Here is a 14,393-nt window from a genome sequence, read left to right on the forward strand (position 1 = left end):
AAAACCACGTAGACCTGCCTGGCGGTAGTGGCACGTTCGGTAGAGATGACCAGGCTCCCCACAGTGGTAACACAGCGGTATCCTGTCGGGAGTGCGCCAGACATCGCTCTTCCTTAGTCTCCTCTCTGGCATTGGCTGCAGGGTGCTCGGCGGCATCGGGTACTGCATAGGTGTAGCCGCCGCGACGTCCGCACGTCCTGGAGGTCCTCGTAGTAGCACATCAGCATACGTCACTCTCGTCTTCTGTTGTAGTGGCGGCCCTGGCTGTGCGTTGCTCGAAGGTTCGCGTACCACCTGCCTGACCTCCTCACGGATCACATCGGCCAGAGACGAAAGCATTGGAGCGTTCTGGTCAAGATGCTGCTTCTGCAGCTCTTCTCGCACAACAGACCGCACCAGCTCGCGTAGTGCTTCCATGCCGTTACCGAAGGCTGGTGGCAATGTGTCCAAGGAAGTGACGATCGCATCCTGGTTGTATAACCTTGCTCGCTGTTGTAGCGTCCTTTCCATTGTAGTCGCCTCGGAGCGAAACTCGTCGACGGTGCGCGGCGGGCTTCGAATTAGTCCGGCAAAGAGTTCTTGCTTCCCGCCTCGCATTAGATGGCGCAGCTTTCTGTCTTCGCTCATATTTGAATCCGCTCGGCGAAATAAGCGAGAAATGTCTTCCAGATACATGGCGACAGTTTCGTTATTTCGCTGATTTCTTGTCTGGAGCGCAGCTTTAGCTCTCTCTTTGCGGTCTGTGTTCGGGAAAGCAGCGAGCAGCTCCCGTCGAAAGACATTTCATGACCGGAAGGTAGCTTCGTGGTTTTCATACCACGTTCGTGCGTTATCTTCCAGTGCGAAGTAAACACTTCCAAGTTTGCGCTCTTCCCCATATCCGTTAGCCTTTGCGACGCGTTCAAAGTGCTCAAGCCAGTCCTCTGCATCCTCGTAGCTTTCGCCTTGGAAAGGCTTTGGTAGCATTGGCTGGTTTACTACAATGTTGACTGGAGAGACCTGAGCTGTCATGTCGGTTGCGTACCCGTTCACAGCCGTTGATGTTCCAAGCGAAGTCGATAAAGGTGAAAATTCAGGACCCTCACCACGTAGGCGTCGACTGCAGCGCTGATGAACAGGCGTCAGCTCGTTGGGTCGAAATCGCTGTGGTTCTGGACTGTGCTGCGTCACACGAGAGGGGCTTGGCATCACACCCAGCACTTCCACCAGATTTGTAACGCACTCTTCAATGAACTCTTTTAATAGGCTAACGTAGGTAGGGCGAACTTGTGCCCAAGAATAATAACACAGCTAGATTGTCTCGAGGATTCACTTCTGCCTCTTCTTCTACGTTCTTTTTTCCAACACGGTTCGCGCGCAGCTGGGTCCCGCAGGCTAGTGCGTCGCAAATCATCTAGAAGGCACAAGTATTTGCTAGCGCGCGTAATTTAAAGTCACATTGTGTCAATATGAACCCATTCTCTAAAAACCCCCTTCACAATGAAAACATGAAAAAAGAAAGACAGTTTTGCTGCAAAGATGAAGCAATGAATACAGGAACAAACAAATGTTTGAGCCACTATCATTGGCCACCCTAGCAAGCTTCCATTCGCACACAGAAGACACATCGCACTGGGCGATCCGATAACTCTCAGACTCTGTACAAAACCTCATGCGAATGCCAACAAGAAAACCTTCAGGCCTGCACAAAACATGCACTAGAGTTGCAGCAAAAGTTGAAAAAACATACTTTCAGAGCCTTTCTTTATAACTCTTTGGGTAACCGCTACAAGCGCACTTACCGGGTACCCACTACACCATTAATAATAATTTTTGCGTAGTACAGAGGCATTCACTATGCTACATATCGTCATTCTTTGGAGAAGTGTGGCACCCGCTACACACTCGCAAGGAATTTATACAATTTTTTTTTGTGCTGTGGCTGACGATGATGAATTATGTCTGACGCTTTTGTAAAGGGTTGGAGCATTCCACGACCCACTCATTATGCAATTCCCATTGCGAGATACCAAGTAGTTTCTTTGCTGTTCTAAAATGCTTTATTATAGTAACGCAATTCCTTCCCAGACATCAAGCTTGCCTAAGGCTAGTTTGCCATGAAGTTTCAAGCACCGGCGGGGCTCTTTGGCAGAATACTGGGCTGGCAGGAAATCCGTGTTCGAATCTCACGGAGTTCTTGGTGTTTCTTATTTACTTAGTTTTTTCTTATTTTGTGCAAGTGTTTACAGGCACCGGCGGATGACTACAGTGCACGTGACCCTTGTTGTGATCTCAAAACAGGTTTCGCTGTAAAATGTGCCTGGGGTGTCTGTACAGTAATAGCCATTACAATAAAAATACAGGTGGGTGGTGGCTACGTGACTACGATACAAAATATCACGAAACAACTGACCTCAGTGATCTCGTTCAGGGCAGTGTCAGCACCCAGGGAGAACTCAGTGCCTGGGACGTTGTTGCTGATCGTGGCAGGAATCACACACATGGGGATGCGCAACTCGGGGTACTTCTCTCGGGCTTCAGCAAACTGCAGCACTGTGTGGTAACCCTAGAAACAAGCAGAGAGTTAATTTAACGGATCAAGGAAACTTAGCAGAGCAACTAATTAATAGAATGGTGATAAATTAGGGAGGCTATTTTCGTTAAAAGCAACCATATGAAGCCAAGGAAAGCACAATAAGTTTTGTTAGTGATTTTTCGTTGAAGTAGAGTAATTATGAGAAAAAGAAAAAAATTAAGTGGGTGAGAAAAATACAACACAGTACTGGTGGGGATAAAAACTTCGACCTTAGCGTTACAGATTCAAATCACTCGATGTCGTTGTTCCCTTTCCTTTACTGGTTACTTTTGTCAGTGTAACATAAGGAGTGTTTACTTACCCCCACTAATAACTATCAGTGCATATGTGGAACATCCTTTTGCTAACAAATGAAGGAGGTGAACACAGTCAACCGCTAAAAACCTCCTTAATTCGAACTTGCTTATTTCAAAAATCAGCTTAGTTCAAAAATTTATCAGTATATTTTATTGATGTAAGCTTTAGCAAATAATTTGAAGCAGTATTTAGCGTCAACCCATTTAATTAGAAAACTTTGAGTGCCATGAACAGATTCCGGATGCCGATAATCCGCGAAAATGAGTTGACCACAAGACCACTGTTTGCTTTTAGGGGCGAAGCTCCCTATAGCAGCACCCGTTCGTCTTTCGTAGCCGTTGTAGTAGTGTGTAACAAGTATAACATTTTGACCTCCAAGGTGGTGCCGGTGAGAAATTTCTTCTGTGCGTTGTTGAACGATAAAAGATAGTGCTCAATGTACATACATATGGCCGCTAAGGGGGAATGAGACACAGGAGAATTCGGCTTTTAGTTAACGCGCACGCTGCGAATTTTTTATTCTTCAACCACGCACAGAAGACAAGAAAGGGTTGCTACGTTATAATCGCTGGGGGTAACCTTTTAGGTTTTAGAAAGGGTTAGAGAGCGTTGGGCCGCAGTGCCATGAATACAGTCAACTAGTATATACCATGAACTCGAGTTGCTTAAATGTAGGAAGTAGACCCGAAGCGCAAACCGTAAGAAAGTGTGCGTGTGACTCCTCTCGTTCAGTCCTTGAAATGTCCGCTGGATGGCGGTGCTTTTATATGGGGAATATATGATGAAAAGATGCGAGATGGTGGTACTTCGAGTGTTGAATAGGTGGACGAACGGACACACAGACAGATGCATGGACGGACACATGGATGGCTGCACAAACGGATGGACGCATGGACGGACGCAGGAGCGGATGCATGGACGAAAGCAGGAACGGACGCACAGATGAATGTGTGGACGAACGAACAGACGCGCGCACAGATGGGCGGATGGACGCATGGGCGGCCACACTGACGCACGCATGGATGGATGGAAGCAAGAACGAATGAACGGACGGATGCTTCTCCCCACTATCCATCATTCACTCCGTGGATATCCTGTCATTTTTTTTTTTCTGGGCAGGCAGCAGCGACGCCCGACGTTTCCCCATGTTTCGGGCGAAATTTTGAACAGGTATTGCTGAAAATCACAACCTTTGGAGGCGCAATAAAGCCGGCCGATGACTCTGATGACTTTCAATAAGTTCCTTGCATTCCACTTTTTGTATGTTTCATTAATTCAAAAACCATTTAATTAAAATTTCATAGCCCCAGGAACTTTGAATTATCAAGGTTTGACCGTATATGGTCACCTCATAATGTTTCGAGTGCAGACTTCTTTTTATCATGCTATAACTGAGGAAGAAAGGTAGGTAAAAAAAAGGAACATATTTTTACCCTGGCGAACAGTTGCTAGTTTGCTCTTTTTTTTTAATCACTAGTCTGTGTGCCCATTTTTCAGCAATTTAACTCGCTACATCAGATGGATGAATGATAACTTGTCAGATTCCTCAATACATGTGAACTATTTACATGTGTACTCACTGCTTCTTCGCCAAGGTTGCATATTATGACCTAGTTCATTCTCTATCACACTTTGCACAGACCTGGTTCACCAAAGAAAAAGTATGACATGTCTTCGTAACCACTCGCTGTGATGTTCGCATCATAACCACCAGACAGAGATGGCTTCAATATTATCAATTGCAGGAACTGCATACCCCCCTACCCCCCCTTCCCCAGCCCCCCAGGGCACCTAAAGCTATACTTAAGAAATAGGTGCTTTCATCAGCTTATCCCAGCTCTGTTTTCGTGCTCGATAGATGAGGGTTGAAATTTCGTACTCAGTACATACAATGCCGTTCTCTAATTGCTCACCCAGACGCTGAAAAAAGAACTGATTCAGCTTATCACTTCAAGGTGATAATTACAGAATTAGGCCCGCATACTAAACCATCTCTGCTTTTAATTGCACAGATGAAGGCTTGCGGTATGCAGTCAACAGGCAGGAAAAGAGAGGCTTACTTCGAAGCCACCAATGACGAGCAGTGCCTGAATCCTGAACTCCCGTAGCTTCGCCACGCATTGTTCCATCATATTACCGGGAAGTGTCCTACAAAAATGAGAAAATGCAAGAGGCATATGTTCAGCATTCTAATACCCACTAAAGGACACTAAAATAAAAAAATAATTTTTTACACATAAGTAAATGACAATTATGCAATATCAAAAACACCAATGTTTTCATGGGACAACACACACACAAAAAAATTATGGTCGTGCTGCCACATCGAAATTTTTTCAAACACTGATTTCATACATTTCGATAGCGTCTACTAAGTCCTTGGTGTGCCCGCGCCGCCACAAAAACGTTTTGTGGCTATCTTTTCTTGCAATCATTAAACCGCAACAGTAGTATCTGCTGCGATTTCGAGGGGTGCCCAAGAGCGTGCACTACAACCACCAAACCCCGCTATGAGGGCTCTGTGCGGTGCGGGCTGCCTACGGGATGCTTGCACACCTTACACTCAAGCATTGCGGAGCAGGCTATCGCTCAGTAGGGGCTCTATTAACGGGGCAACCTAACACGATTTTATTTTGTTATGCTTGGCCCGTTTTATAGCTTAAAAAATGCTGTTTGTTTCAGAAATTCTAGTTCGTTTCTTTCAAAATGTACAGCATCGCCGCTGTTTTTCATCAAAGCGGCCAGCATGCAGCTTTGATGTGATATAGTTCTTTGTGGTGTCAGAATTTTCGACTGCGTGATGTTACCTTTGGTTGATTGTCTTTATAAGCAAACAGCTGTCTTTCTGTTGCTTCGATGCGTGCCTTGAAAAAGGACTTGAGTAGATAACGAATCGGTTGTGAGTTCAGAGCTGTGTCAGTGTATTCCTTCTTATGTGTTTCGTCTTTTCATGCTGGTAAATCAATCTTAATTATGCAACACAAGAGCGAGCAAACACAGAAACAAAAAGCTGTAGTACCTACCGCTTTGTTCCAAGAAAGGCACCACCTTGGCCAACCCAGCCACTGACGTCATGCCAAGCAATGGAATGAATCTGCAGGAGGCCACACATTTACAAACTTACCCATAAAGTGTGAAGTAGCAACAGCAGATAAATTTACTATTACACAAAATATGGCACAAGCTCTATCCAGCAGTCAAAAATATCATACTTACTCGCGTAATGAACACACTCGCATAATGAACGCACCCCCAACTTCAGTAATCGAAAATTGGATTTTTTCCCTCGCATAATAAGTGCACCCCATACATTCATCTGCTGCAGTCCCACTAACTGACACCTGGCGCCTCCTCACCCATTGAATCTCTTCCGTTTTTGATTACTCTGCCAACTCGGGCCCCCTGAACCACCTAGGCTAGAAAAAAAAAGGCAAAAAAGGTGAACTGCACATAAGCTCTGCACACACGTGTTTTCTCGTGCATGAACACAGCAGAACTATGCTTCACGAGTAGAACCTCGAGAGCTCACATTTAGAAAAAGAAAAAAAAAAACAACTCACATTTCCATCAATGAGGCCTTCAACACCGTCGTGGATTCCGAAAACAACATCTCCACGGTTCAGGCAGTTGCGAACGAATGACCGTACGGCCGCATTCATGCCGCAGCACGGAGCGCCGACATGCATCACTGCCATCCGGAAGCCATCCTAGAAATGGTGCAAAAAAAGAAAGTTGATGAGCGAGCGCAAATTACAGAAAAGCAGCAGAGTAGTTCCTTCGAAGGCAGACTTCAAGTTTGTAAACGTGAGCACAAGACTAATGCTTTTCCACTGCAAAAACCTACTACGCATGGCACTACTAAATGTCAATACAAGAGGCACCTCTCCAACAACAAAATACCAGTGGTGTTGGCAAGGCTGATTTACGGAAGTGACATACCCATTTGATATCGTAGCTACAATCAATTCCTTACCGCTAGTCCCATATGTTCTTTGATTTGTCTGGAAATTTTTAGAATCAACACGTAGAGGGTACGGCCTGCTCCAGCTATTAGCTAGTGAAGCTTGTGCCAGGGCTCCTTTTCATGCATCCACATTCGGTGTTTGAAGGTATAGAACATAAAAACCATAGACAAAAATACCCTAAAGCCTCAGAGTGGCCCCCTACACTTTGTTTAACTTTAGATGAACTGAACCTCCAGCGTAATCTGTATGTCTCCATGTAACTTCATTTTGCTGTACATTACACAACGTGTTGACTTTGCTGACATTACAACCATGTCCAGCGAGTTGACGGGCCACTTTTTATGAAGCATAGAAAGGTACAATATCTGTCTGTTCGAAATGAGTGTAAGCGAAAATGAAATTAAATTGTAATTAGAACCTGGAATCATTAGTAAGCATTACATGTTTTAATACAATCTAATCGTTAAATATCAATTACTGAAAATCATGTATATCAATAAATCATAATATTCTTTTTGTTACGAAAGAACATTGAGCTCATTGAGCCCCTTTGGAAAGTCCACTAATTTAGCGCACTTACACAAAGGGCTTCACAAGTTGCACCCGATAGCCCTAGCTTTTCTTTTTCTTTTAGCACAGGTAAACCCTATTAAGATGTATAAGTAAGTTGTAGAAACTTCTGAGGAGGCCCCATGTCTTTTACTTTAAGATGGGGAGGCCCTTAAATTGGCCAAATGGCAGCACACACTCACGACCGTGCACATACACATGCTCTTATGTGCGATTCACTGCATGGCAATGGAAACAGCACATGTAAACCATGTCAATGGAACAAGCTGGGCCAACAATAGTACAGAAAAGGTGTAAAAAAGAACCGACTATCAGAGAAAGACAGTACACTTGCAAGTTTTCACGGCGTGAACAAACGACCAGATTCTTTTTCTGGTTTGGTAGGGCATGCATCTGCGTCCCTTCAAGCAGTGATAACAGGCACTTTGTACTATGCACTAGTTTCTCAATATGTACAGCTTTATCACCTGCCTCCCATTCTAGCACACGGTTCCTGCAGTGGTGAACTCCGAGAACAATTTTGTTTTAATTGTACGCAATATGTTGTTGAGAAAGGAGCTAATGGTGAAACGAATGATTAGTGTAGGCCAAGGGGAACAATTCAATGAAGGCCAGGAAAGCACAAGGGATGTTATCTGTAGCTTTTAATTGAACGGTAGCATATCATGAAATAAGGGGCAAATGTTGACATAAAAAAAATAATAACATGTTGTCGGTGGGGAACACAGTTTTTGCATTATACGAAAGTTGAGCTAACAAACATTCAGCCAATGCAACATGAAACCAAACTTTGGGTCAGAATTTTCACGTTTGTTTTCAGTCTGTTCTGTATAAGCACTTGAGTGGTGCAAAAACATTGATACATAAGGAGGGCAAGATTGATAGAATGGAATGTTGGGGATAAGAACATGCACGAACTTGAGCATACATGCAGTAAGGATGACACCTTAGAAGTACAAATTTGCTGGAATGTGGCCGACAAGCCACCAAAGACATGGGCCACCTTTGGTTCGCATGCCAAGAGTCACCAGTATTGACATAATGCAGACCTTCTTGCACATTTGCTTTCTCACTGTCAAACTTCGGATCATCTGAAGGCATTCCAGATAAGGAGAGGCAACAAACAAACATCTGCACCTGGACATGTTTTTGTGAATAATTGGCCCAAATTCACAGATCACAGCGTATAGATTAAGCTTTCGGCAAGTTCTGCACACAGCATGCAGCCGGATGAGGGTGACCAGCTAATGCGGGGAAGGAAGTTTGAAACGAGCCAGAAAGTCACAACGATGCACGAATGCATCGCGATACTCTGCATTAAATTTCACTCACCCTTTTCGGGGCCTAATCCCAGTATGCATAGAAGTCAAAAGGATATTTTTTTCAGACCATCAAGCGACACATTTATGCAAGAGCTGCTAGGAGCAATGCGATGGACTCAAGAAAGACAACCCACCGAGGATGGCTTGTCCAGCTTCGGTGGCATCACGCTCGTCAGCATACGATACGTCTGCACGTTCCGCTCGAAGCTCCTGCAAAAAAACGTCGCATACATTCAAGGGGAAAATGGGGGCTGGTTAAGTGATGAGGTATAGTTGAAATAGAAATTACACCAGAGCAAACGTTTCAACGAGAATAGTTTTTTCGTTAGTAAGGTAACCCTCGATGAAGACATCTACTCTCGCCTAAACGTCTTTTGGCCAGCTGTCTGAGGAGCGGGAGGGCATCAGTAGGGCTAGACTTCTCATTCTCCCCTCCTTTCACTACAGCAAGGACCAAAGATAAGCTAGTACGTAGATGATCATGATTCCTCCAAGGATAGCCAGGTTATTGCAGCCGGACATCAATTGTGCCCGCCGAGCAAAGCGCCACGAGCGTGTGAACAAACCACTACATTGTTGTCGCCATATTTGTATAGTTGTAAACAGTTGTTTACTTTATGACATACAATGCGATGCCCAAAATTGATGATGTGAGTAGTACAAGGGTACAAATGTTATCTTGCAACATTGGTAAAAATATCTGTTTTTTGATTCATGTGCTATTAATAAAAATTCGCTACTATGTTAAACTAATTCCTGCTACATGACTTCTACTTGATTCAATCTCACCAATTACTATCAGCACGCCCCTACAGTTTTAAACCTGGCAGCACTGAGGCTATCAATGATAAAGGTGGGCAAACAGCACTGTTGGTTTGTTACCTTCAGAATGATGAAGTAAACAAAGTGTGCAGGTTACTAAGGGACATCCAAATACTGGCTGTGGTTAGGAGGAGACCACACATAGCTTGCGTTAGTAGGATCATATTTCAAGTGCGCATCTGACAACACTTCCGGGACAACAGTGAACAGGGGCATTTCTCGGTCCAAAGAATGGTTGGCACGATCCCAAAGCAATTTTCACTGACCATGTACCGAAGAAACAAGAATAATGCGATAGAATGAGATGTGCAATAATACCATCTGTATTTGTTAAAGGGGTGGTGCCACCGAATTTGTGGCATGCGTGTTCTTTGCTGTAAGCGTTTCCTTCAGCTCCAAAAAGCACGATACACACACCAAGACTCGTGTGTTTTCGCTAAATAACTTAATACTGCCCTACTTATGGGGACCATTCTCGATTTCGGTTTTGCAGTGCCGAATCGGGCAGTGACGTCGATGCATAAGTGGCTTGGTCACGTGGGCACACAAGGCTGTGATGCACATTATGTTGAGTTTCGTCTGCTCTCATAAACACGTGCCACACCAAGCGCCAGCAAGACAAATGCCCTGACAGTCGCCATGGCCAGCTGCAGTAGCATTGTGGCAGTGGCAAGGCAAAAGGCAGCAAAAAGGAAACAAAGCCACTATATTTACAACGTATGTACAGAATGTGGACGAGGAAGCTGCCCAACGCTCGATGCGCCGGCCTTTTATAGGCGCCGAGACGCTGATAGAGGAGGAGACAGCCCCACTTTTCGACGCACGCAGTGTCTCTGAACGACGAGTCGTGTGTCTTTTCGAAAGCACACAGAGTCCTTGACGGACGCACACAGTGTCTCCGCAAGGGACGCCCGCACACTCTTTAACAGCAGGCATGCGAGTTCTCTCCTTGTTCACAAAATGCGTTTCGGAGATGGTGGAGGTCACTCACGTCCCTACAATTCTGGTGTGACGTTACGACAACTGCCATTACTTCTCCTATTCCGATACGTCAGAGTTGCTGCGCAAGGGATTTGCCTAGATCGCGAGAGTGAGCATTCAGCTTCACTTTTAGAAGTGAATTAAAATATATTCTACGCATTTGTTGTGTCCGACTCTTTGTGTGGAGAGCCCTTGCATACAGAGAAAACCCACAACAGGCTTGGAATAGCCTCGAAATTTGGTGTCACCACCCCTTTAATTATTATTTAAACTTGATTAATTAAGAATTAAATATGACTGTCATGCATGAAACTCAAACTTGTAACCCTGTTATCAGTGGCAGAATTGCGTAAGTGCAAGGCGAACCCTGCAGATAAAACGTTGGTGCAAGACTACAGATAAATTTAATCCTCTGGCTTTCTTGAACTAAGCAGCCATAACACAGTACACGAAATGCATTGCCCTTTCTCGGGATCTGAATGCTCTTGTGTTGTCGTTTCTCAGAATGAAATTGCCGTGAAATCTTATAAAAAAAAGAAGAATACTTTTTTTTTTGGCCATGGCATAACAGGCATTAGTAGGCTTGCGTTAGTAGGCTCATATTTCAAGTGCGCATCTGACAACACTTATGGGACAAAAGTGAACAGGGAAATCATAAAATAATTAAAACAGAACATCTCCAACACCTTTCGCCTCCTTTATTCTTTTTATTACTCAAAAAGTGATTTTAATGAATTTCTTGCGTCTACTGCACTATTGACACCTAGAGTCACTTCTGCCAATACCAGAAATGATTGATTATGTGGGGTTTAACGTCCCAAAACCACCATATGACTATGAGAGACGCCGTAGTGGAGGGGTTCGGAAATTTCGACCACCAGGGGTTCTTTAACGTGCACCCAAATCTGAGCACACGGGCCTACAACATTTCCGCCTCCATCGGAAATGCAGCCGCCGCAGCAGGGATTGGAACCCGCGACTTGCGGGTCAACAGCCGAGTACCTTAGCCACTAGACCACCCCGGCGGGGCGCCAATACCAGAAATAATGACATGCGTTATGTTCCTAGATTTCGAAACAAATATAGCCTACAATCATTACAGCACAACTTCCCACATATTTTAAATCAACATAAATATGTCAAGTACTTCTTAGCGAAGAAACTCCGGACGCACATTAAAAACATGTGATGACAGAACTTGTTTCTATTTTTTGCAATTATTCTGTGTGTGTGTGTGTGAGTTCGCACGTGCGTTTTCATCATGAGCTTGCTCTGAGCAAACATTTTTTTACGAATACCTAAGCAGTTATAAATTCAAATAATAATAATAAAGAAGCAACACACAGTTTCTAATGCTATATAACATTGTAATAATAAAATTAATGCTATATACCACTATAACATATTCTATTGCTAAATAACAGTGACCTAAGCGACATTGCTAACATTTGCCTGCTCCAGTGACCGATTGACATAAACCTGACAGAAACAACTTCCTACGGAATGTTTGTTGGACAACCGGCGAAACCTTCACAACTTTTTTTTTTCACAACGCTTCATCCAGCATTCGCAAAATTCAAGGACAAGCTCCTATTCCTAACTGTTACGACATATTTGGGATAAGTCGGCAAGTTAAAAAAACGACGCTTGTCGCCAACACTTACTTTCCACGCAGCTGCACTGCCTTCTGCCACTCCTTGTCGGCCATGCACTTGGCAACCGCTTTTGTCTGCACAGCAATGCATCGCGCTACGTTTTCCTTTGCTGGCTTCTGCCACACAATAACACTAATAGTAAAGCCACTTTGAAAACAATTAGGCATGAACCAGCACATCTAGCACAGCGACAGTTCATAGCTAATCAGGCCGGAATATCACAGAACTGACAAGTGCCAGAGTGGAATACATTGATAGACACGAGCATCTCGGTGTGAGCACTTCCACGTTTCCTCGGCTCTAGCTTTTTCTTACCGCGACTGCCTAATGACTTCGAATGGCTCAATTTCATGACTGGACCCATGCATAGAGTTTTCTAAAATCAACTGAGGGGGCGATGACGCTGCGATCGTTCAGTGAGCATGGGAATCACTGGTATGACTCACTTGTGGCTTCGTTTATTGCTTTGTTAACGTTTTGTTTCGAAAAAGAGAATGAACCCTTTTGAACTTCACGACTCGATTTGAAATGGTAAGCCTAAATGATTAAGGTGGTGAAGCACAGCTACTGAACATTTGCTGATTGTTGTTTCGTGACAAAGCAACTTCAAGCCACGGGAAGCCAAAAAGACCATGAAGTATGAAAACAAGGCCAATCCATGTCATACCCACAATTCCCATGCTCGCTGAAGCGTTATGCGTTGCAGCTCCCATAGACACTAGTGCCAGAGTTCCTTCTAGTGCATATTTAGTTAACTCTATAGACCCAAGCAACTGTTATTGGCACTTCTCAGCAGTAACTTTTTAACAACTCCGACTTCTTTTACATGAGCTGTAGCCCTTATTATGCTGCTCTAAGCTGGGAGTCATGCTGCTAGGCCTGACTACATGTAGCACCAGCAGACGAAGGGAGTGCAATGCATTTGGCATCGGTGTTGCGCACACTTGGTGCAAGATCCGCGATACACTTTTGGGACGCCAGCACTGTTCATCACCGATAGTGCCTGTGGACTTCTTGCTGGAATCAGAAGCCAGAAACGTTACGCACAAGAAAATGTACAAATGGGGTTCCATCGTACAATAGTGTTGGCACCTACCTTCTCAACACACTGCATGAGCGGCACGCGCACGGCTTGATTGCCATCCAGGGACACAACACAAGCCTCAGAGTCGGGCTTCGCTTCGAACAGGGCCAGTACAGCCTCTGCACCCATTCGGCAGCCCTGCATTCAGAAAAGCCCGATTTACTCTAACCACTGCACGTTAGCCTGTTGAGCAACAGTTTTATCCCGTACAATACACGTAGGAGAAATCCCCCAAAACATTTAGGAAAGATTACTTCTGATAAGTCCTACTTATCTACTACTAAAAAACGAACAGGTATTTTTAGAAGTGCTAACATTCAGAGCTGTTGACGATAAAGCTATGATACTGTAGTGCTAGGACACCGGCAAAAGCGTGGTTATGTTCACCGAATGGCAAGTTATTTCATTTTACGTGTTTACTTTATAGCATTTAAGGGGACATACTATTATATTGGTGAAGTGCTATTATATACTTGTGCACAGATTTCTAATATGCAATTAGTATTTCTCTAGTACAGTATGTAGCTTCATAGGTACAGTCGACTCTCAGTAAACTGAACTCTTCTAAACAGAACTTCTGCTTAAGGGGGTACATGGTTCTTAGGGCTCTCTCATTTATTTTTTAACCAAGTGTGACGGAAGTTGGCACACTTACTTAGTTTGTTTTCCGGATTCTAAAAATGTAGTTATTTTTTCTGTAGCTTCATTAGTTAATTAAATAATCAAGATAACAATTTCTATTGTTCTTACCATAACAGAAAAAGAACCACCTGTCCAAAATTTATAAATAACATAGGGATTGACAGTAGAAAGCATAAGACATGCAACATAAGAAGCACTTTTTTGAATGGGTCATTATTTCTTACTTTACAGTACACTAAACTTCACAGCCCTCAATGTGGCCATTGTGTGATCACACAAAAGACTAGTTTGAAAAACTTGCATCAAGAGAAATCAAAATCTGCTTCCTATGTGTTGTGCTCCAAACATATAGCTTCATGCTGCAAAATAAAATATTCTGCTATCTGTAATAGTTTCAGATATATTGCAGTAATTTTCATGCAGGGTGTACGAAATTGCCATTTTGAGAAAATGAAGAAAAAACAAAGAATTCTAACATTT

At 43.8% G+C, this 14,393-nt stretch overlaps 1 protein-coding gene across 7 annotated transcripts in view; it reads right to left on the reverse strand.

The window, feature by feature from the left end:
- Positions 1-14,393, reverse strand: part of Pfk (ATP-dependent 6-phosphofructokinase) — a 70,123-nt gene that overhangs the window by 33,847 nt on the left and 21,883 nt on the right. For all 7 annotated transcript variants that reach the window (XM_075886985.1, XM_075886978.1, XM_075886983.1 and 4 more), the window contains exons 9-15: positions 13,284-13,409; positions 12,197-12,261; positions 8,864-8,939; positions 6,433-6,579; positions 5,896-5,966; positions 4,933-5,020; positions 2,393-2,545 (exon numbers count right to left, since the gene is read on the reverse strand). In XM_075886985.1, coding sequence (XP_075743100.1) covers positions 2,393-2,545; positions 4,933-5,020; positions 5,896-5,966; positions 6,433-6,579; positions 8,864-8,939; positions 12,197-12,261; positions 13,284-13,409 — 726 coding nt within the window. The remainder of the gene's footprint in view (positions 1-2,392; positions 2,546-4,932; positions 5,021-5,895; positions 5,967-6,432; positions 6,580-8,863; positions 8,940-12,196; positions 12,262-13,283; positions 13,410-14,393) is intronic.

This window comes from Rhipicephalus microplus, chromosome 2, assembly GCF_043290135.1.
Source record: "Rhipicephalus microplus isolate Deutch F79 chromosome 2, USDA_Rmic, whole genome shotgun sequence".
Taxonomy (NCBI): Eukaryota; Metazoa; Arthropoda; class Arachnida; order Ixodida; family Ixodidae; genus Rhipicephalus; species Rhipicephalus microplus.